A 24,643-nucleotide genomic window follows, 5' to 3' on the forward strand; every position below is an offset into this window, starting at 1 on the left:
GTATCTCTTCTCATTGTCTCCCTCTCTCTCCCCTTACAGCTCACTCTAGAGAGACCCCGGTGTGGTGGCACCTCTTCTCATTGTCTCTCTCTCTCTCCCCTTACAGCTCACTCTAGAGAGACCCCGGTGTGGTGGTATCTCTTCGCAATGCGAAGATGGCACCCGTGCTCCCTCTCACAGGCGCCAAGGCGTTCCGCCGCTTCACTCCAGAATCACTGGCGGAGATTGAGAGGCTCCTCGAGGAAAGGACAAAAGCTGCTGCAGTAGAGGGGTATGTGGAGGAAGGGCCGTCCGCCCCGAAGAAAGACATGGAGGCCGGCAAGAGTGTGCCAATGATCTATGGAGATGCTCCTAAAGAGATGCTCAACACTCCTCTGGAGGATCTGGACCCCTTCTACAAATTAAAGAAAGTCAGTCCTCCAAGCCATCAGGGCACTCCCAGCAGTATCACTAGGCCATTCAACTTAAACCATTTAAAATGTATATAATATATCTTCATATCAAGTGCAGTGATGTAGATTGTTAGCCAGGCAGGCTACCAGACTTGCTTGTATTTCTCTATATATGGTAGAATGTATTACGTATTCCCTTATAATTACCTAATGCATGCATTCATTTTATGGTTTCAACAAAGTTTGCCAGTAAACAAAGAGTCCAAAAGACGTCCTCAGGGAAGCCGGAATTTGGGTTCAGATGACGTCTTTCTAGGAAGTCCAGATGACGTCTTTCTAGGACGTCCAGATAACGTCTTTAGGACGTCTTATGGACTACAGAATCGTCCTAGAAAGTCGTCATCTGGACGTCCTAGAAAGACGTCACCTGAACCCATATTCCGGCTTCCCTGAGGACGTCTTTTGGACTCTTTGTTTACTGGGTTGTATGTCAACAACAACTTCAGTTATTTTAGCCTTTCAGCCAAACTATAGGGATGCCCTTTATGCAATGTTTTTCAGACCTTTATTGTGATCACCAACGGACAAACAATCTTCAGGTTCAATGCCGAACCAGCTTGTTACATTCTAAGCCCCTTCAATCTTCTTAGAAGAGGATCCATAAAAATTCTCATACATTCATATCCTTTATGACTTTGGATGGTCTTGATAATGATTATAATAATAACATGATTTACAATGCACTGTTTGAGTTATGCTTGAGTTAAGTTGGGTATTGTTTATCTATATGTTACGGTACATGTGGGAATACGGTACATGTGGGAAAACTAGGGTTAGGGTTAGGTGCTACGTCGACTTGGTACATGCTGGCATGTCTAACCCTAATCCTAACCCTAACCCTACCCCTACCCCTACCCCTAACCCTAACCGTAGCACCCTAGTACCTAACCCTAACCCTAGTTTTCCCACATGTACCGTATTCCCACATGTACCGTAACATATATATAAAGCCTTGATGTTACTAACTGCAGTACAACCAATGAATTTGCCTTGACTCTATATCAACATTATTCAGCATGTTCATAATGATTACCATTCTTGCGAACTGCATATTTATGACGATGAGCGACCCACCGCCATGGAGTAAAATGGTTGAGTGAGTATACCAACCAATACTCTTGTTTCTTCTTAATCAAGAGTTTTCCTCAACATACTATACTACTAATGCAGAAATGTACACTGTACACTCGTAACATTGTAGTGATCATTGGAGTTCTGAAATGCTTTCTCATTGCAGATATGTTTTTACTGGTATTTATACCTTTGAGGCAACAGTCAAAGTGTTTTCTAGAGGCTTCTGTGTTGGGCCATTTACATTCCTTCGAGATCCATGGAATTGGCTTGATTTCATGGTGATCAGCATGGCGTAAGTATCCGAATAACCAGTGATAGACATGGTAGTTATTTGTTTCATGGTTAACAATGAAATATATTCTCCTAAATGTACGGTAGTGTAGAAGGTTAAGTTATTATTAATGAAAGACATTACTTGTGCCTATTCTGTACCCATTTTACATTTGTATGTATCATTTGTTATGTTTTAGATGTTCCGTATGGCTACATAGGGCAACAAAACACAACGCTACATTCTATAGGCTACCTTTAATCTTAGGGATTTAAAAAAACAAATTGGAATACTGCAAAATAAGAAAAATGATGCAGAAGATAATGATTATGAGTGATTAGGTAAATGACATACAACACTTCTTGTTTGCTAGATGAGTAAATGGTTGGACCACCCTCTCACCCCCTGCCCTGCCAGTTAGCCAGGCCATTTGGCCAAAGTAGTGGACCAATCTAAAAATAGACTCCATTAAAACATATCATATACCACACTGAATGCCATATCTTATGTTGTGTGTGTACTATTTGTGTGGAGTGCTTTTTTCAGCAGTGTACAAGTTGAACAGTTTAATGCAACCTGTCCAAATTAGGATAATTCAGTGAGTTTTTCTTTGGCTAACGGTGTTGCTGCGTGGTGTGTCTGTCTCCTCAGGTACATCACTGAGTTTGTTGATCTAGGCAACATGTCAGCCCTTAGGACGTTCCGTGTACTCCGAGCGCTTAAAACAATCACTGTGATTCCTGGTACGTTTTCATTCATTTTCCACCATGTTGACATATGTTGACACAGTCTGATCATTTGGTCCGCATGTCGGCAACCAAATCAAAATGTTCAGACTTTTATGTTGAAACACAGAACTACGTTTCAACGTATCAGAATCAGAATCAGAATCAGAATCAGAATCAGAATCAGAATCAGAAGACTTTTATTGCCATGACATGTAAACATGTTAGGAATTTGGTTTGGAACAATGGAGCACGGTTTACAGCAGGACAGGTGCAAGACAGGACAAGACAGTGCAAACCAACATCAAAGTGCAAGAGTCATAATTAATATAAATATAAAGTGCAGAGATCAAGTGTTCAAGTGTTCATAACGTAGTTGAAAATCACAACACAAACTCGCTAGTCAAGCCAAAATACTGCAACGTAATGGATTGGGTGAGTAATCCCCCAAGTCTGAACACTGCTGCCTAGTTAACTATATACTACTTTACATTGTTAGCAAGCTCACAAAGCTGTGTTAGTTGACTAGCGACGTGTTGTTGACTTTCAACAACGCGGAAATGTAGTCACATTTTTCGAAAGAAAAGTCTGATCATTACATCGGATCCCGACATGAGGACCAAAGCATTAGAACGTGACACATATTTGAATGAGGCAAGCTGTTACTCACCCTCATCCCCTCAAATCTTGACAGGGCTCGAAGAGGCCTCAGAGCCCTAGGACACGAGGACCAAATGATCAGACTGTGTCACATACGTATATTACCAGTATTGGCGAGACTAGACAAATAGAAATGATTATTAAACTTCAAAAGTATTCTCTCTGTATGCATTTCACCAATGATTTGATCTGGTTTGAATGCTCAACCTCTGTTTCAATTGTGATAGGAACCGAACTGAACTATCAAATGAGAATACAGCTGGATTAATAGTTTTAGCAGACCCATTGTCATGTTTGGAGATGTGTAGGTTTATCGTTGTTGGAAGCCCTTCTATTGAGATAAGGCGTATTATACAATAGTTAGTTCCGACCAAGTAATTTGATCGGCCAAGAGGCATTCCATGAGTGCCGATATACAGTATAACAGCACTGGGACTTTTAACTATATGTATCACTCCGCCGCACAGGTGTTCTATTAAATGACTGTTAATTATACTACATTAACGGTCGTCGTTATCTATCAGATTATCTATCAGTGTGTTGGTTTCAAACAAAGATGGTATATATATTTCCAAATATAACATTTGAGTTAAATTATGAATGGTCATCAGAAGAGGCATTGACAATGTTAGTGATGCTAGTCAAAGGTTCAGGTTTATGCAAGGCCTACTGTTTGTGATTTCACTGACATGCGTTCATTAACATCTGTTCAGGTTTGAAAACCATCGTTGGTGCCCTGATCGAGTCAGTGAAGAAGATGGTGAACGTGATGATCCTCACCGTGTTCGCCCTGGCTGTCTTTGCCCTCATCGGCCTTCAACTCTTCATGGGAAATCTGCGCCACAAGTGTGTCCGGTGGCCAGTCGTCGCAAACATTACAGGATTTGATATACCCACCACCCCACCCATGGCCTTCAATGACACTACCAATAGTACATTTGATTTCAAGGAATATATTGACAACATTGGTAGGTTTGATTATTATTATTTTTTTTTAAACAGTCTGTCCCTTAACTTCATGCTGATGTTTTCATTGGCTGAAGTTGATTTTATTCTGTGTTTGAATTCATCTGTCTACAAACTACAGACAATCACTACTATCTGGATGGGGCCCTTGATGCTCTACTCTGTGGAAACAGCTCTGATTCTGGGTATGTTATTTATTTTTATTTTTACAAATCTTTTTATTGCAAACAAGTCGTAATCAGTCAGTGGCATGAAATAATAACAATAATAATCAGAAAAAACAATACAGATGTATATCATCATCATTCACTTCAAGGTCCGTAGAGAGTCCTTGTTTACATTTTTATTATTATTATTTTTTAATTCTGGGTGTGTTATTATAACTGAACAATGTAATTCCAATAAATTGTAATGCAGTCATGTATTTTAGTTTAGAACTATTCTCTATAAATGTTGAACTAGACCTCACTAGCAAAACAGCAACTATATAAAGAGACAAGAGACAAATCTAATCTAATAGGCTAAGGTATGAGCATTATTGATTTCTCCTGGCCAGTACAGCCACTCTGATGTCAACTCATAGCTTGTTACTGGAAAAACTATCCGTAGCAAATATTTATTACTGCCTGTTCGCATGACAGGATCTTATGTAATGATGGAAGCTAGCTAGCACCCGTGGCACCTTAGCAATAGCAATTTCCACTTGTGGCCCACAGGGGAGCCCCGATTTCTTGTTAGCTAAGAGAAATGAAGAGAAAGAATACTTCTCTGATAGAGAATTCAATAAAAATGGTAGAACTGTCAAATATTTTCTCTCAGTTTCTCTCAGGTAATCTATGTTGTAGCTAGATGTTAGATGGCTTTGCAAACTGATTCTCCACCGCTGCCTTGTTGATAGAAAGTGCCCTGAAGGATACATGTGCATGAAGGCCGGGAGGAACCCCAACTACGGCTACACCAGCTACGACTCCTTCGGCTGGGCCTTCCTGGCGCTCTTCAGACTCATGACGCAGGACTACTGGGAGAACCTGTTCCAACTGGTTGGCACTTATTTTCTTTTTTTTACTCAATGTGTTTTTTTTACTCAATGTGTTTTTTATTTAGTTTTCAGAGACATTACAGTACGCAACAGACATAAGCACACATACAAAACAGTGAAAACAACAAAACAAAACAAAAACAGAAACAAAAATAATAATAAATAACAGTTCACAGAGTACTTCTCATATATAATACAAAGCCATTTTTAAGAAGTAAGAGGCATTGTTAGACGTTCCACGTAAGAAATGAAAGGCTGCCACACTGCACTAAACCTCCCAGTTGATCCCTGCAATGTGTATCTCATCTTTTTGGTTGGCACTTTTCCTCAATATTTACTGCTTGTGTTCTAGAGGAACTGAAGAACTGTTCCCATTGAAAACGGTCTATGTAGCATTGATAGTAGCCATACACATCAATTCTAGCTCTAAAATTGACGGAAAAGTATAATAACGACTCTGGATGTTGTGATGTCTCTTGTTTCCCTGACAAATGTTGTCGAAGGGCTTGCCATGTTACACCAACAAATCACACATCCAAGAAACAAATCTTGGTTTCAGTTGCATGAGGAAAATATACGAAAATCGAAATGTATTCTATAATTTCCTCTTAACATTCAATTATCATGTTTTTCTAGTTTTGGTTTCAAACATTCCATTTTTCGCATTAGCATATAAATTAGTTCTTTACAATTTCACTGTTATTACCATGTTATGTCCATGGAAAACCTTTTGCTTTGTGGTTCTATAGAGTGGTTTCTTTTTGTAAAATGATTGAAAGTGCCTAAAACATTATGTACAAAAAATATATATATATACAAAAATTATGACTAGCGAAGTACTTGCACAGAACAGAAAAGGGGCTACACTCTCTACTATAGACTTACTTACTGATAAGAGAGAACTAGAGATTTATCTCAGATCTTATTTATCTCAGATTGATAAAGTGTCCTCACTGTTCTATACCTGCCCTCTTCAATTCAGACCCTTCGAGCAGCGGGGAAGACCTACATGATCTTCTTTGTGGTGGTCATCTTCTTGGGGTCCTTCTACCTCATCAACCTCATTCTGGCTGTGGTGGCCATGGCCTACGATGAACAGAACGAGGCCACTCTGGCAGAGGCCAGGGAGAAGGAGGAGGAGTTTCAGAGGCTTATGGAGCAACTCAAGAACCAAGAGCAGGTCGGGTTACAGCCGGTATCCCTACAAGGGTATTGTAAATATACAATGTACAAGGCTGCTCTGGGAAAACTGCAGTTTTATCTCTATTCTCTATAATAATGATAATTATTATTATTATTATTATTATTATTATTATTATTATTATTATTATTATTATTATTATTATTATGTTATTTGTATAGCACCTTTCATACAGCTTATGCAGCTCAAAGTACTTTGACAGTTCAGCACAATTATATCACAATAATGAATAGAACAACTTTAATAAAGAGAAAAAACAGTAAAATATTTTTTGGGGAAAAGAGTAGGAATAAATTAAAAGTATTAATAATTGTATACCAGGTTAAAAAGATATGTTTTCAGCTGCCGTTTTAAAATGTCTTCTGATATACGATGTGATAGTGAGGGTGTTCATTTTTGTACTGGTTTTGATTTAATTCCTTTTTACAGTAGACTTGGATTCACGTAATAGTGAAATAGCAGCCAAGTACTGTGACACACTTAGCCCTTTCTCTTAAACCAAACTAAAACTGTAACACTTAGCCCTTTCTCTTAAACCAAACTAAAACTGGAAATGTTTCTGTTGACGTTGGTTACTGATTTCTTCATTATTGGTGTTGGAGACAGGGACCAGCTGGGAGTCAGGCAACCCTCAACAGCCATCACACGGGGTCAGGGTTAACGGGTGACGGGCAGAGTGTTGGAGAGGACGATGAAGTCATCAAGGACTGTAACGGGAGAATCGTGCCCCGACTGGTCATCAACCGTGTGCCCTTAGAAGAGGTTAGTTAGTCTGTGACCCTCTGCTATGGTTTACCTTATCAGGTCAAAGGTCATGGGTCAGAATGTTGCCTCAGGGCTGAGAATGCACGTTGTTTGGGGCCAGTTTTCTTGGCGTTTATCTGTAAACGCAGGTTGCTTTGTCTAATGATCTTGGGAGAATTGTTAAGTGCAACTGTCTGATCTGATTACTTGATCCTAGTGTGAACCAAATGCTATGACTTTGTACTCTGGCTTTGATATGGTCCTCTTGGCTCTGAATCCAGAGGTCAGCTAACAGTTCTGACAACTTGTGACCAGTAATAATGAACTTTAAAAAAATGTTCCCAGTCTGATACAGAGGAAAAGAAGGAAAAGAAGTCCATGGGTTCTTTGCACAGCATGTGTCACCTGGAGCAGCCTGGCTTGAAACACAGAGCTGGCAGTGCTGTCAGTGTCCTCACCACAGCAAACGCCATGGATGGTATGAGAAAGACATGATGATGATGATGATGATGATGATGATGATGATGATGATGATTGAGTAACGTAATATAGAAATGGAGGCAATAATAGTATTTCTACTTAAAATTGTTTGAGAATAGATTGATAAATTAACTGAAATGTAACCAAATATATAAATATTTGATCTTCTTTTAGACAATAGATAAAGGTGATGTAATTAAACCAAAAATAATTCAAATGTAACTTTGTTATGATTTATTTATAAATCTTTTTTTTAAATTGTATTTATTTATTTAAGATGCCAATTCCTACTGAGGAAAAAGTTGGAACATCCTATGCCCTAATTGAAATAACCTCAATTAGATGTTTCCTATAACACTCTGCCAGTCTCTGACATCCACTTCTCCATGCAGAATTCTTTCAGCTGTGTGATGTCTTGGATGATTGGATTAAGATCTGGGCTTGGCCATACAGAACTTTCCATTACTTTATTTTGAGCCATTCCTTGGTGGATTTACTGGAATGTTTTGGGTCATTGTCATGTCATAAACTTTGGATTAATCTGCCCAAAGCACATTGTTCCAGAAGGCATGGTGTTTGTCGAGATGTTCTCTGGCAAACTTTAGTCTTGCCCTGATAGGATCTTTTGACAGCGAGGGTTTCCTCCTTGCACACCTCCCATGATAATCAAACTGCAGTTTCTTCCTGATGGTAGATGCATGTACTTTGGCATCAACTGTGGCAAGAGCTACCCATAGGTCCTGTGATGATTTTTTTTTGATTGTTGGAGACTTCTTTAAGCATCTTGCGGTCTGCTCTTGGGATGAACTTGCTAGAAACCCTGGCCTGGCCATGTTGGCAGTTGTTTTAAATGTTCTCCACAAATTGTAAATTAATTGTAAATTATTTTCCGGAGAGTGGAATGGCTGATTTCATTGTTTTGAGATCTTTTTAAATCCCTTCCCAGACTCATACGGATCTCCAACCTTCTTTCTGAAGGTCTCAGAGAGCTCTTTTGATCTCGCCATGGTGATACCACTCACTTCAACAATCAAGAGCAAACCATACTAAATGTCGGAGGTTTAAATAAGACAGGCTCCTCCAAGATCTTGTTCTAATCATTTGCACCTGATGTGGTGCGCTTGATTATAATTTTAGGCATTTTAAGTAGTAATAAATGTGGGGGTGTCCTAACTTTTTTTCTCACAAGAAAGTTGCATTTCTATTAATTACATTTTACAAATAACTTTTTTATTTGTTCAGTTATTAGTTAGTATTTAGTTACTCCATCTCTCAATATTGTTCAAATGAAGATCAAATGTCCATATGTTTAAATATGTTGAAAAAGACAACGGTTTTCATGAGGTGTCCTATCTTTTTCACATATCTACCTCTTCATACAGCATCTAGTCCATGACATCTATATCTGAGCTCTAATTTATGCCTTTCAGACAGATATAAACATCTAGGAGACGTGTCAAGTCCCAATAGCGAGTTTTGAAATGCATCAGGCTTAGTTTGGACTGCAGGCGGGCAATGCTCTAATGTGAAGTGTAATTGCCTAGCTTATCATGCAGTTCTTCACGTGGCACTCTGATCTCTCAGTCATTACAGTAGCATTACAGTAGCATTGTCTGAAGCAGCCTGCCAGCACTCAATGTGTCAATCACATTGTGTGAAGGAGAGATCCCTGTTAACGTACAGTCGCATGCCCTCTTGGTGCTAAGCTTCGGATATTTCAGCCTGGCGAGTGTGAGTTGGGCTTGAATTTATGATGTTGCCCACTGTTACGGTCTATTTTACTTCAATGGCTTGAGTATTTCCTAAATATCCCTGAAACATATCCCATCCACGTATTTAGGAAGTTGGACGTGTCAATCCTATCTACAGACACTACCGGTTTTAGTGCTGATCCTTTATGCTTTTTTATTGACTGTATATATAAATATGGCTAACCAAAATATGGCTAACCAACCTCTAAACGATCAACCTTAAGTAGTCACCTGAACAACCTTTTTGACAGTGTTCATGAGGGATAGGAGAGGAGCAAAGGATGCCTTTCATTCTCCCTGCTCCACTTTCACCCTGGCTGACTAATAGAAGTCCCCTCACTCATACTTCCTTCCTCTCCCCCTCACTCTAATAGAGCTGGAGGATCTCAATAGGCCATGCCCTCCCGGATGGTACAAGTTCGCCAACACCTTCCTGAAGTGGGACTGCTGTGTGCCCTGGGTGGTGATGAAGAAGTATATGTTGATTTTTGTGATGGACCCTTTCGTGGACCTCGGCATCACCATCTGCATCGTGCTCAACACTCTCTTCATGGCCATGGAGCACTACCCTATGAGCCCCGAGTTCGAAGACGTCTTGTCTGTGGGGAACCTGGTGAGACTGGTTCAGAACCCCGGGAAGATTCTAGAGAGACATTCCAGAACCTCAATGAGCTTTCACACCTAGATCAAAGTTTGTCATAATTGGACCTAGCTAGACTTCAGACCGCTGTTGTAATTATGTAAATATCTGGCAAACTTTGACAGACTTTGTACTATTGGGGAGGTCACATACTGTACCCCAACAACTCAAACTGTCTAACACAAACACAGTGGGCCAATTGCTGCCAACTTTGACTGGGGTTGATCAATGGATGGACCATTGGTTGCGTTTTTCCGATTCTCTACCAATCACTTTTAAGTCCATAAGGGTTAGTGCATGAATGCACACTTCTGTGTGAAGGGTAGATAAATGGAACACACCCTGGTTTAACAAGTTCTCATCCTGCAATCATCCCCCTGTCAGAGTTGTCAGTAATTGGCCTAATAGTTTTGAAATACATGATAGATTTAGTTCATACCATCTCCATTAGTGTGGATATCTTTTCGATCACAATCTGAGGATTCCATTTGATAACGTAAATCAATTTTTTTTTAAATGATGATTATGTTCACCCTTCTAGGTTTTCACTGGCATCTTCACAGCAGAGATGGTCTTCAAGCTTGTCGCCATGGACCCCTATTACTACTTCCAGGTTGGCTGGAACATCTTCGACAGCATCATTGTCACATTCAGTCTGGTGGAGTTGGGCCTGGCCAATGTCCAGGGCCTGTCAGTCCTTCGGTCCTTCCGTTTGGTAAGACACACTCAATAGACCTCCACAAAAAATATACATCATGGAATCTTTCCTTTATAATCATTCAGTTGACTGGGGACCATTTATAGTCATTTAAATGTTTGTTTGCACTTCAACTTGAAAGTGACATTGTTGGCTATTCATCTTTTCATTGTCCCTGGTCAGCCTAAAACAGGATTCAACATAGCATCGGCAGAATTTCCGTCGATGAAAACCGTTATTTGTGTTATCTGCTTGTCTTTCTGTTCATTAACGTACTGTGTGTTGGAGGCAGCTGCGTGTCTTCAAACTGGCCAAGTCCTGGCCCACCCTCAACATGTTGATCAGGATCATCGGGAACTCAGTGGGCGCCTTGGGGAACCTGACTTTGGTGCTGGCCATCATCGTCTTCATCTTCGCGGTGGTGGGCATGCAGCTCTTCGGCAAGGACTACAAGGACTGTGTGTGTAAGATCGCCGCCGACTGCGAGTTACCACGCTGGCACATGAGGGACTTCTTCCACTCCTTCCTCATCGTGTTCCGTATCCTGTGCGGGGAGTGGATCGAGACCATGTGGGACTGCATGGAGGTGGCCGGAGCTGGGATGTGCCTGATCGTCTTCATGATGGTTATGGTCATAGGAAACCTGGTGGTGAGTGCAATAACACTTCATCCTTCAACCCCAATGGACCTATCGCTAAGCCACGCCCCAAAATAGAAATTTTCCAATCATATCACAGCAAAAGTCACTACAGGCAGAAAACGCAGACAAACAACTCGCTAATATCTGATGGTGAAAAGCTATTACTTGCTGTGGTAAATCAGAAATCTTTCAGAAAATGTTCCAACTCCCGACATTGTATGTCATTGAATGTCATTCAGTCACGGTCGGTCAGTCAGTCACTGTCAGTGATGCGTTGTTTGTTTGTCTGAGTTTTCAAAGGGGGTGTGGCTTAGCGATAGGTCCATTGTCATCTTCATCTCGATATGCCAACCTTAAACCTTAAACCTCCGTCCACAGATCATTTTACACAAAGGATTTGATAATATAGGAAATACTAATAGTACTATACTCAGAATGCTAATTCACTAAACATTGATTAAGTATGATCAAATGTTTGTAATAAGCCTTGTCTTCTTATTAGGCTTCGATATGGATGTATAAATAGATAGTGAGTGAATGGCTAAGGCAGGCATCAATCTTATTTAAGTAGTAAACATTTCAGAGATCACAGATAATGCCCCTCAACAACACATGCACTCTGTGTCTAAACTCTGGACATCTGCCACTACTGTTAACTTGTAAATCTCAATAACTGTTATCTGAAATCTCTGCAGACCAAGTGATTATAGTATGATAATACTCAGTTAATACAGGAGATCTGGTGGTCAGCTGAGGGGGAGACTATTGTTGCCCCCCGTGACACCAAGGACAGACAGACAGACAGACAGCTGGGCAACAGAATAGTTTCCAGTAGGGGGGCAGTAGTACAGGGCAGTAGTACAGTATAAAAAATGCAATACACATCATGTCTATGAATAGCAATGTGGCAATGTAAGAATATTTCGAGTAGGAGGCAAAATATGAATTCAATAGCAATACAATTAATGGATCTGAATTATAGGAATTATAATAATAATAATAATAATAATAATAATAATAATTTATAAATATAAATTTATAAAATTGTACCCATGATATCTGTTTATTTTATGCTGTAACATTGCTTGGGGCAGCACTCACAAGAGCAATCTAAATCACAATTTCAAAATATCTCTTGAAGCAACTGTCTTAATATTCCTTTTCAGTTGATTCCTTTCATAATTCTGTTTTCATTGAATAAATGTACTATTATTTCTTTATTTTTCATTAATATTTTAAGGTAAAATATTTAGGGGAGGCTCAACCTAAAAAGTAGAATAATAAGTAATAAGTAATAAGTAATAATAATAATAACCTCCCCTGTACAATAGCTTTTTTCTTTTGTTTTTGTTTTGTTTTTTGTGTTATTGTGTGTGTGCAAACCCTAAGACAAATAAGCATGCAGGTGAGTTCTTCGCAGCTGATCACATAAGCATCATATTCACAACGTGCGCCAAATGCATTTCCTGTGGGGTTATTCATAGAAAGAAGAGGAAATGGCTCATCTTGACAAGCTAACAAAAGCACTGGGAGGCATGTCACCTCTGTGCCAAAACTAATATAATACCCCCCCCCCCCTTCCCCCCGCCTCCCCAAACAACAGACAGCAAAAAGCGAAGCGATACATGCTATTTATTGGGCTGGAGGGGGCTTCTATTTAAGTCAAATGACCTGAGCCAGCAAACAGTGGTTTTGACCTTGGGTATGTGCTAAGACCCAGCTCAAGTGAGCCCCCTGGCAAGGAAGGAACACGGACGGCATGGACAGCTGAGCAAGTGGCGTGGCGAGAGAGGCAGAGGATCTGATTTAACACTTCATCAGCAAAATTCATCATCAGCAAAATGCACACTAATTGATAGGGAGGTAAATCAAATGTCCATTTGTCTCTACCTTATAGAACTTTGGGATTTGCGTTGGAGTTGCAAGAAATGCTCTACCTCACTATAAATTGTGGTTTGAATTAGTAGAAGCTGGCCGCCATTTATTTGCCAATGGCTGATCTTGTGTGTTTTGAGTGTACGTTTTTTCTATCTTCCTGTCTGAGGATGTTTTATTCCATAGTAAATATCATGTTATAAATATGAACTCTAAACCTTCTTGAAAGGCCTGTTTGCTGTTTTTGACCCCCCAAGTCCTTTAGTTCTTCATTACCCTGTGGTAATCCTATATGGTCTCCGACCATGTATTGTCACACGAGTAAACTCTTCTGCCCTCTCAGATGTATTGGCTTGACCCCCCCCACCCCTGCAACCCTGCTCCTGCTGCCCCCCCCCCAGCCCGTTCCCTGTGCCCCTCACTGACTCCCAGCTCCCACAATGTGATGAGCGAGACCAGCCTTCCCTAGAAACATGTAATCATGATCCTCATCTAAACCTGGGAAATAGGAACCGAGAAATGGACTAACAGGGTTTAGACACTAAAGATAGCCGCCTCCACAAGAGCCGGCAGACAACATAATATTTATTGCTGCGCCGCCATAACAGGACAAGACCAACTTGATACTCAATGTAGAGGAGTCATCCTGTTTCACGCCATGCAGATAGGACAACTATTTTCCGTAATGTTTTTATGTTCAAGTAAAAAAATTGTTATGTCTGTTCCCTCAGTCTCCCTGCCTTTATTTATTCGCACCTATCTCTCCCTCCCTCTCTCTCCCTCTCTCTCTCTCTCTCCAAGGTGCTGAACCTCTTCCTGGCCTTGCTGCTCAGCTCGTTCAGCGGGGACAACCTGTCCAGCGACGATGACGGAGAGATGAACAATCTCCAGCTCGCCATGGGCAGGATAAACAGAGGGATAGACTGGGTCAAGGCCTTTGTCCGCGGGATAATCAATCGGCTGCTAGGCAAAAAGGCAGAGGAGGAGGAGGAGGGCAAGGGGGATGATGAAGACCCCAAAAAGGAGGATCTTGCTCTGAACCACTTGGACACAGGCCAGGATTTCAAAATGGCCGACCGACCGTCCAACTGTATGGTTGAGGGGAGGCCTTCGGGGTACATAGTGGATGTAGACGAGATCAGACTCAACGTGCCCATCGCCCCCGGAGAGTCTGACTCTGAGTCTGACGACGACGAGTCAGAAGAAGAAAATGAACACGGTCAACATTCAAAGGTTTGATGGGAGATTTAAGATGTTGATAGTAAAGACAGGGTTTAGACAGGATAGTAAAGACAGGGTTAAGAGTAGACTTACCTGACTGAGAATTTGCTGAAATAGCTAATTATTATGAGATTATATAAGCCATAATAATAATAATAATAATAATAATAATAATAATAATAATAATGATGATGCTACAACATTCCAAGTTTTTTCTTTGGGCAGAACTTCCATAAAGGGTCGCTGGGGGAATACAGCAACGGGTACTTCATAGACATAGTGGCTGAAGCTGTGCGTTAATCAGTCAGTCTTTCTCCTCCCCCGCCTAGCTGATGGGTGCTCTGGATGATGACTCGTCGTCGGTGTGCAGCACGGTGGACTACAATCCTCCTGAGCCTGAGAAAGAGGACGATGAGGAAGAGGAGGAGCCTGAGCCGACGGAACCAGAGAACTTCTTCACTGACGGTACACAGGAAGTACAGTTCACTGCACAGGAAGTACAGTCCACTACATAGGAAGTACAGTTCACTACACAGGAAGTACAGTCCACTACACAGGAAGTACAGTACACTACACAGGAAGTACAGTCCACTACACAGGAATTACAGTCCACTACACAGGAAGTACATTTCACTACACAGGAAGTACAGTTCACTACACAGGAAGTACATTTCACTACACAGGAAGTACAGTTCACTACACAGGAAGTACAGTTCACTACACAGGAAGTACATTTCACTACACAGGAAGTACAGTTCACTACACAGGAAGTACCCCCACCCCACTCCCTGCATTAGTTTGTTCCTTTATTTTAGAAAGAGGGAGATGGGCAATAGTAGAAATTGGCAGGCCTAGGGATTCAGTCCATCACCTGTATGGGTAGTATGTGGATCACAGGTGGTAGCACACATTTGATTGCAAATAGGTGATTTATTTGTTAATGTTTTCTCAATAAACTGAAAGAATTTAAACTTGTTACTTTAAATGTTTTTAATTTGTTTTTATTAAAATCACTTCCTGAATTGACTGAATTGAAATTGGATTTACCCCTTTGAGTACATTATTGAAATAACTCAGTAACAGTTACCTTTGCCTATAACCTCCATTCGGTTTATAGATTTTTTTAGGCTGTCACTGTGAGCTTGAATAGGGATAACAGAGTGCTGCTATACAACCTAAGCTAAATACGTAACCTTAGGGACACATACAAAAAAAGATACAAAAAAGATACGTAAAACCTCTGAGTTATAGACTATTTTATTCAATCAAAGTTACAATACAGGTTACAGCATTCCTCTCTGATGTAGATGGATGGGCAGCCGGTGGGAAAGAGAGAGAGAGCTCTTTGTTCAGCTCACAAATGTATACCCCCAATGGTCAAGGAGTGAAAGTGTCATTCAGGTCAAAGGGCAGGGGGCAGGTCACAGGAAGGGAGGCCATCTTGAACATGTGCTAGGACAAAGAAATGACCATGTAACTTCTAAGACAAAGGAATGCGAATTCATAAAACCCCCCTTGTTAGTAGAATATACAGGTCTACGAATGTGTGTACAATAAGACAGACATCTACACAGGTCTATGTGTGTGTGTGAAAATATACCACAAGACAAAGACACATTGTTGACATTTCTCTCCCCTCAGAGTGTATAAGGAAGTGGCCGTGCCTGACCTTTGACGTCTCTGAGGGCAAAGGCAAGAAGTGGTGGAACCTGCGGCGGACCGCCTTCACCATCGTGGAGCACGACTACTTTGAGACCTTCATCATCTTCATGATCCTCCTCAGTAGTGGAGCTCTGGTGAGTGAGTCTCCTCAGAGGACCAGACATAGTCTCCTCAGAGACACAGACATAGTCCTGGTGGAGGACTTTTATTTTGGATAAAGTTACTGAACTTCCACTTATGAATCACCTCCCGTGTCCCTGGAACACACAGGTTAGTGCTCACAAGCTTAGACACTTTCTGGACAGGCATTAAAAAAAAAGTCGCAGGAGATATCTGTTTATTTTGTTGTTGTATTTAACCTTTATTTATCCAGGGAGACACACCAAGACCAAGATCTCTTTTGCCAGTGTGGCCCTGTTTACAATAGAAACGTGTTTACAAAATAACAACTTCAAAAAACACAACACAACAAAATACAAAATACGCATATTAATCAATCAAAACAAGAGCATGTCCCTGGTCCTTAATCAAGAACTTACAACTTTTGTCAGGGACCAAGAAGAACAGCTCCAAGAATTCTAATCTAAAACACCAAGCACAAGGGGAGTGCAGTGGGTCTCCTCCTGAAATGATGGGTGTTTTCTCAATATGGTTTCCTCTGGGAATTCCTGTTGTTTGTTTATTTTCCACTTTTGGTCTTTTTTGGTGCTCGGTAACGCGGGGCAACAGACATTGCGACATCATGTTTCACTTACACTCACCGATCACTTTACTTTATGAACACTATACTAATACTGGGTAAGGGCCTTCCTTTGCTCTTAAAACAGCCTAAATACTTCGTGGCATTGATTCCACAAGATATTGGAAGCATTGATTTGAGATTCTGGTCCATGATGACATGATTGCATCACACGATTACAGTGGGTACTGTCACTGCGGGATCCTTTATGTTGCTCTTGTGGTTTGATATCCATTTCATAACACTCCGAAAGTCATGTTGTTATAGTTGAATTGATAACCATTAATTCTGGGTGACTTTTAACCTTTTAACCTTTAGGCCTTTGAAGACATCTACATTGAAAAGCGCCGAACCATCAAAATCATCCTTGAGTATGCTGACAAAGTCTTCACCTATGTATTCATCATTGAGATGCTCTTGAAGTGGGTAGCATACGGCTATAAAACCTACTTCACTAATGCTTGGTGTTGGTTGGACTTCCTCATCGTGGATGTAAGTTACATTCTTTTGTTTTGAAATGAGATGGACACCATGTCCATTTTTACTATTTTTATGCTAAACCTCACTTAGGCAAGACAGTTTTTTATCATTGTGAATGTGAGCTCAATGGTAGAACCAATAAAGACATAACTTGTCTTATGTTATGGCAGCAAGTATGTCATTTTGTTTTGTCAGCAAAAACTACAGTTTTTTTTTCATTAGTTGTAATGACTTAAATAAAGTTTTAATCCCACTTCAGGTTTCCTTGATTAGCTTAGGTGCTAACTGGATGGGCTACTCTGAACTTGGACCAATTAAATCTCTCCGAACACTTAGGGCTCTGAGGCCTCTTCGAGCCCTGTCAAGATTTGAGGGGATGAGGGTGAGTTCAAATATAGAACCCTCCTGCACACACGCACAACCCCTCGCCCCTACCGTAGACATGATGTGTCCATATTAAACTGACCTGGCTGTCCTTTTTCACTAACCATGAGGTGTTTGTATGCTCACAACATGAGGGTGTTGTAGCAGAGTTGACCGAGGTAAGAGTAAGTAACATTGCTGATTGAAACGTTTAAGATAACCTTGTTCCCAGGCTACTGTGCACAGCATTCCCTCTGTACTGGGCTCAAAGGAAGACAAAAACGAGCTAGCTAGTTCACAAAGGACGAGTGCATATCAGGGAGACGTAAAAAGGGGAGGGTTAAGGGGAAGGCGTTGTTGGAGATGATTGGTTGATAGATTTAGCCGATTATTCAGACGTATTCAGACGTTGTCAGTGAACAAGACTATCTTTATTTTGTCATTTTTAGCAGACGCTTTTATCCAAAGCGACTTACAATTACGAATTACAGGGACATTCCCCCTGGAGTAACTGAGGGCTAAGTGCCTTACCCAAGGGCACACTAGTAGTGGTGTGGCTTCAGGCGGGATTTGAACTCACAACCTTCCGATCCCAAGTCCAACTCACTATCCACTAGACCACCACTACCCCATCACTTAGTCAAGTCTCGAACACGCAACCTTTGGGACTCCAGCCGGCTGCCTTAACCACTACGCCAGCCAGACCGCTGTCTTTAAGACACTAACTATTATGATAGTGTGGAGTTGAGGTGGTGTTACGATGTTACCATGCTGATGGACACCTTAGTGATGTCTACGACTGAGACATACAGTATGTAGCAGCGTTGAATGATATTATTGTTGTTGCAGAGTTGACAGTGATTGGCAATGACTATTGTGTCGGAGGTGACTGTAGTGGTCATGACTGTTGTCTCTTCTCTCACGGGGGCAGGTGGTGGTGAACGCCCTGGTCGGGGCCATCCCCTCCATCTTCAACGTGCTGCTAGTGTGCCTCATCTTCTGGCTGATCTTCAGCATCATGGGAGTCAATCTGTTTGCCGGAAAGTTCTACCGCTGCATCAACACCACCACTGAGGAGCTGTTCTCCATCGACGTGGTCAATAACAAGAGTGACTGCCTGGCCCTGCAAGAAGCCACGGGGGAGGCGCACTGGACCAACGTTAAGGTCAACTACGACAACGTGGGCCTGGGCTACCTGTCTCTGCTGCAAGTGGTGAGCATTTTACATTTTTACATTTACATTTTTGGCATTTAGCAGACGCCTTATTCCAAAGCGACTTACACTCGATACATTTGACTAAGCAAGTGAATCATCAATTCACCAGTTCTGGCAGGAAGAGTGATCTAGCTCAGGCCAGGGGCCATTGGCAGTCGTCATGACAGAAGAAGAAAGAAAAAAAAGAAAGAAAGTTTATTTTTATTTTTTATTAATAGACACTAATAGACACTAGAGCAAGGGGGGCAGTCGAAGTCTTAGGAGGCATAGTATAGGGGAAAAGCAGGTGTCTTAGGAGACACAGTGCTGGGGGTAGTAATGTCTCACAAGGGCTTCTGGGTGCTAGGTCCAGAAACAACCCCAATGTATCCAATCCTTTCAGATCGAGCGCCAAGAGGGCACAGGATAGCTGTTGTTTCTAGACAAGCCCCTCGCTCTCTAGTCAGGTAGGATGTGTCCTAAAAGAGCAGCTAGCAGAGTTTTAGAACACCAAAGTTCAGGTGGGGCCAGACAACAACTCTCAGATGCACACAGTCAAACAAAACACATCACCAGTCATACAATGCAATATAACACTTTTCTACACGCTATACAGTATATTCCCATAGCCGTAATAATGCTCAAAATAAAAGCTTTCATAATATACGACCAGTTCAGAAATGTGTGGACCATTATAGCTCCTGTCCACCGATGATCTGTTTTCTCTTATTGCACATGATTGCGGTTCTATACATGCAGTGTGCACAGTTAAGCCAAGTGGATTGTGGGTAGTCACATTCTAACATTCTGTTGTGAATTAGATTAGAAGGTTTAGTTATTATCTCATCAAGCAGTCCGGGCGTTGAAGCAGTAAGTGATACCTTCGCTTTTAATAATGTTGGCAAACAACCTTTACCATTACCCATGTACATTCCAGGCATTTAACTCTGGCAATACAACCACTAGTCTGACCCTGGGATCAGAGGACCACTGCCTGGCCTCAGCAGAGAGCAATATGCTGAGTATGCACGTTGACATTCTCCCCTCTCCTAGTGTTTATTGACTGAGAGGGGCCGGCCCTCACCCAGCCCAGCCCCATCACGGTAGAAAACAGTAGCAGTGAACTAACCAGCCAGTTACAAAAAAACGAACAGTTATGGACACATTTTAGTAAGGGGGGTAGTGGTGGTCTAGTGGATAGTGAGTTGGACTTGTGATCGGAAGGTTGTGAGTTCGAATCCCGCCTGAAACCACACCACTACTAGTGTGCCCTTGGGTAAGGCACTTAGCCCTCAGTTACTCCAGGGGGAATGTCCCTGTAATTCGTAATTGTAAGTCGCTTTGGATAAAAGCGTCTGCTAAATGGCAAAATTATTAATTATTTTTTACATTTTATATCCTTCTATAGACAGAAGGAGGAAAAGAGGATAATCAATCAAAGCAACACTGTGAATGTATTATGATCCCATTCAACTTTATTTTTTTTTTACAAATAAATTGATTTGCTAATGGTAAGATGTGATATGTGAGTGTCCTTAGAGATATAGAAAGGACAGTCCCATAGTTCAACCATTTTGGACCACTGTTGAGGTTACTTCTTCTTTTTTTTACATTTTGTGCAACAAATGTATATATCTTTTTATTTGTTTTATTTTTTTAAATGTAATTAAAGTTTTAATTACATTTTGGGGGAATTTTTAAACTTCCTCAATGGACTAGCCTCCACTGGTGTATTAATTTCTCCTGGCTGGTATATTATCTTGTTGTGAAATTGTAGCTTGTTACAAAAAGTAGGCACATCAAAAGTATTCATACAAAATATGTATTATGACCTGTTAACTTGACATATCAGGATCTTATCTCAGCGGCCTGGATAGCATGTTTTGCGATAGAAGCTAGTTCTATAAGACAAACAGCTATTGTAATTGCGATTTGGAGTCGCAGCCACAGGAGACCCAGATTTAACTTGTAGCTCCTTCAATCACTCCCCACTAACTTCATGTCAGCACACTGCTGGCCACATGTTGAAGTGTCCTTGGGCAAGACACTGAACCCTAAATTGCTCCCAGTGAGCAGCCCGGCGCCTTGCATGGTAGCTTGCCGCCATTGGTGTGTGAATGTGTGTGTGAATGGGTGAATGAGAGGCCATTGTAAAGCACTTTGGATAAAGGCGCTATATAAGTGCAGTCCATTTGTGTAGCTCCTTAAAGCAGTGCCCTGTCTCTCTGCAGGCTACGTTCAAAGGCTGGATGGACATCATGTATGCTGCAGTGGATTCACGAGAGGTACTGTAATTATACTAATTATACAATTGAACAGAACATCTTTGTATTTTGTAGTGTGCTGTATACTATTTACAATGCTATATTTTAGATTAAAAAGGACAAAAACAGAATGCAGAATGAATACTATTGCATTTAAACCCATGCTGTTGTTAATGGATAATGGTGGTGTAAGCATTATGAAACTGATGTTACATTTAAACCCATCTGTCGTCTCCCAGCCGGAGGAGCAGCCTTCCTATGAGATCAACCTCTACATGTATATCTACTTCGTCATCTTCATCATCTTCGGCTCCTTTTTCACCCTCAACCTCTTCATCGGTGTCATTATAGACAATTTCAATCAGCAAAAGAAAAAGATGAGTATCATATAATTGAATATCAGGAATATCATATATCATATAATTATGTTCACTTGGACATAACATCAATTGCTGCATGGTGGGAAAATCCAACGTTGCCCCCTATCAGACTAGATTAAAGAACTGAATTGACGATTGATATGAATGCTAATAATAGCTTTTTGTTGCTTGCTTCTGCACTTTGGAGATGACATCTTCATGACGGAGGAGCAGAAGAAATACCATGAGGCCATGAAGAAGCTTGGCTCCAAGAAGCCCGTGAAGCCTATCCCCAGACCCTCGGTATGCAGTGTGGAATTGGCATTTAGCTACTATAACCACCCCCTAATGTTACTCTGGTAATAGTAATAGTACTAGTACTGGTGGTGGTAACTTGATTTAATCTATCATTTAATCTGGCAGTGTAGAATTGGCATTTAGTTACTATAACCACACCCTAATGTTACTCTGGTAATAGTAGTAGTAGTAGTAGTAGCAGTAGTAGTAGTAGTAGTAGTAGTAGTAGTAGTAGTAGTAGTAGTAGTAGTAGTAGTAGTAGTAGTAGTAGAGGTAGTAGTAGTAGTAGTAGTAGTAGTAGTAGTAGTAGTAGTAGTAGTAGTAGTAGTAGTAGTAGTAGTAGTAGTAGTAGAGGTAGTAGTAGTAGTAGTAGTAGTAGTAGTAGTAGTAGTAGTAGTAGTAGTAGTAGTAGTAGTAGTAGTAGTAGCAGTAGTAGTACTAGTACTGGTGGTGGTAACTTGATTTAATCTATCATTTAATCTGGCAGTGTAGAATTGGCATTTAGTTACTATAACCACACCCTAATGTTACTCTAGTAACAGTAGTAATAGTAGTAGTACTAGTACTGGTGGTAGTAACTTGATTTAATCTATCAATCTAAACACAGATTCAATCCAAGTAAGCATCCATAGCATGGTGGAGGTGGGACAAACAACAAGAAAAACACCCATAGAAAATAAGTGACATGTTATAGACAAAATGTAATGGGATAAACAAATATGAGGAAAGTGTTTTTGCTTATAACTGCATAACCATTAAAAGACAAATACACTAAATATGTTAATAACAACACCACAGGCATACTATTTAACATTGCTATCGGTGAAGAGATAGCCCTCATCCCCGCAAAGGGACGTGCATCAAAAATGTTATCCTGTTGTCCAGCTATTTCCCACTCTGTTTATATTCCATCTAAAGCATTATATACAAAAAGGACAATATAATTTCATTCACCTTTTGAAAAAGAAAATTGCTTAATTTTTGTTGTATTTTAGGATAAAACAGTAACAGCATATGACCTTATGACCTTGGAATGCATGTCATAACCTCGTCATCATTCACCCCTGTTAACCTTTTCGGCACAGCACTGGTGTTAACAGACCAAATTACCCTGTGGAATTTCTGTTTGTCTCTCTCTCGCCCTCTCTTCCCTGCTGCCCTCTCTGCCCCTGAAGAATGAAATCCAAGGCGTGGTATTTGACTTCATCTCTCAGCAGTTCTTTGACATCTTCATTATGGTGCTGATCTGCCTCAACATGGTGACCATGATGGTCGAGACGGACGACCAGAGTGCAGAGAAGGAGGACTTCCTGTACAACATCAACCTCGCCTTCATCATCGTCTTCACCGGAGAGTGTTTGCTCAAGATGTTCGCCCTTCGACAATATTTCTTCACCATCGGATGGAATATTTTTGATTTTGTTGTGGTCATCCTCTCAGTAGTAGGTAGGTAATCCGGAACCTTCTACAGGCAGTTTTCAAATGGGCTTAACCCTGCTATCGTGTTCGGGTCAAATCTGACCGATTTACAACTTTCATCAATTATAAATATTGTGTTTTACATTTGATTGCCTCAAGGCCTTATGATATCCTCCACACTAGGCATTTGAACACGTACAATTGCTGATCACCACGTTCATTGAATTTTGAGAGGTTCAGTCAACTTTGTAACACCTGTGGTGTTCCCGGTCAAAAATGACCGCCATAGGAAATGAATGGGTGACCCTAGATTATGTTCATCCATCAGATGGAAAACATCCCCATACACACCCACACATCCACAACCACTACATTTTCGGTGTCTATTCTTTGTATATTCAGTGCAGTTACTCATTTTAAACGCTAGTCTGAGAAATTCTTTACAGCTTAAAAGGGTGTTAAATAACATTTGGTGATGATTAATGGTTTTTGTGTTAATGTAAGAGCAGTTAAAACAAACCGGTCAAATTTGACCGGGAACACCAAAGTAAGGGGGGAGAAACGAACACGACAGAAGGGTTAAATAGTGTTCTTGCATGGAAAGATTTGCTTGCTTCCTAACCGGTGTACATCTCCATTCCATTCCAGGTATAATGCTGGCAGACATCATAGAGAAGTACTTTGTGTCTCCCACCTTGTTCAGAGTCATCCGACTGGCCAGGATAGGCAGAGTCCTGCGTCTCATCAAAGGAGCCAAGGGCATTAGGACGCTGCTGTTTGCTTTGATGATGTCACTTCCTGCCTTGTTTAACATTGGCCTCCTGCTCTTCCTGATCATGTTCATCTTCTCCATATTCGGCATGTCCAACTTTGCATATGTCAAAAAAGCAGCCGGCATCGACGACGTCTTCAACTTCCAGACGTTCGGTAGTAGTCTCATCTGCCTGTTTGAGATCACCACCTCAGCCGGCTGGGATGGACTTCTACTCCCCATCCTGAACAGCGGTCCGCCTGACTGCGACCCAAACGCTGAGAACCCTGGCACGGACGTCAAGGGTAACTGCGGCAACCCTGGCATGGGTATCATGTTCTTCTGCAGCTACATCATCATATCTTTCCTGGTGGTGGTCAACATGTACATCGCCATCATCCTGGAGAACTTCAACGTGGCCCAAGAGGAGAGCGGTGACCTGCTGTGCGAGGACGACTTCGAGATGTTCAACGAGACGTGGGAGAAGTTTGACGTCAACGGCACTCAGTTCCTGGAGTACAGCCGCCTGTCCGAATTCTGTGACACGCTGCAGGAGCCCTTGCGGATTGCCAAGCCCAACCGGATCCGCTTGATCGCAATGGACTTGCCCATAGTCACCGGGGACAAGATCCACTGCTTGGACATCCTGCTGGCGGTCACCCAAGCGGTGCTGGGTGA

At 41.3% G+C, this 24,643-nt stretch overlaps 1 protein-coding gene across 1 annotated transcript in view; it reads left to right on the plus strand.

Annotated features, from left to right (window-relative positions):
* Positions 1 to 155: 155 nt before the first annotated feature.
* The window catches only part of scn4aa (sodium channel, voltage-gated, type IV, alpha, a), a gene marked incomplete at both ends in the record, with an annotated part of 24,701 nt that continues 213 nt past the window's right edge, over positions 156 to 24,643 (plus strand). The window contains 25 exons of the mRNA XM_080541942.1: positions 156 to 410; positions 954 to 1,081; positions 1,468 to 1,548; positions 1,690 to 1,818; positions 2,449 to 2,540; positions 3,896 to 4,150; positions 4,270 to 4,333; positions 5,047 to 5,188; positions 6,170 to 6,367; positions 6,995 to 7,150; positions 7,478 to 7,610; positions 9,738 to 9,976; positions 10,545 to 10,718; positions 10,993 to 11,349; positions 14,017 to 14,448; positions 14,766 to 14,901; positions 16,078 to 16,232; positions 17,156 to 17,329; positions 17,577 to 17,699; positions 18,612 to 18,893; positions 21,107 to 21,160; positions 21,379 to 21,520; positions 21,677 to 21,801; positions 22,971 to 23,241; positions 23,863 to 24,639. Coding sequence (XP_080398068.1) covers positions 156 to 410; positions 954 to 1,081; positions 1,468 to 1,548; positions 1,690 to 1,818; positions 2,449 to 2,540; positions 3,896 to 4,150; positions 4,270 to 4,333; positions 5,047 to 5,188; positions 6,170 to 6,367; positions 6,995 to 7,150; positions 7,478 to 7,610; positions 9,738 to 9,976; positions 10,545 to 10,718; positions 10,993 to 11,349; positions 14,017 to 14,448; positions 14,766 to 14,901; positions 16,078 to 16,232; positions 17,156 to 17,329; positions 17,577 to 17,699; positions 18,612 to 18,893; positions 21,107 to 21,160; positions 21,379 to 21,520; positions 21,677 to 21,801; positions 22,971 to 23,241; positions 23,863 to 24,639 — 5,074 coding nt within the window. The remainder of the gene's footprint in view (positions 411 to 953; positions 1,082 to 1,467; positions 1,549 to 1,689; positions 1,819 to 2,448; positions 2,541 to 3,895; positions 4,151 to 4,269; positions 4,334 to 5,046; positions 5,189 to 6,169; positions 6,368 to 6,994; positions 7,151 to 7,477; positions 7,611 to 9,737; positions 9,977 to 10,544; positions 10,719 to 10,992; positions 11,350 to 14,016; positions 14,449 to 14,765; positions 14,902 to 16,077; positions 16,233 to 17,155; positions 17,330 to 17,576; positions 17,700 to 18,611; positions 18,894 to 21,106; positions 21,161 to 21,378; positions 21,521 to 21,676; positions 21,802 to 22,970; positions 23,242 to 23,862; positions 24,640 to 24,643) is intronic.

This window comes from Nansenia antarctica, assembly GCF_963989245.1.
Source record: "Nansenia antarctica genome assembly, chromosome: 11".
NCBI classification, from domain to species: Eukaryota; Metazoa; Chordata; class Actinopteri; order Argentiniformes; family Microstomatidae; genus Nansenia; species Nansenia antarctica.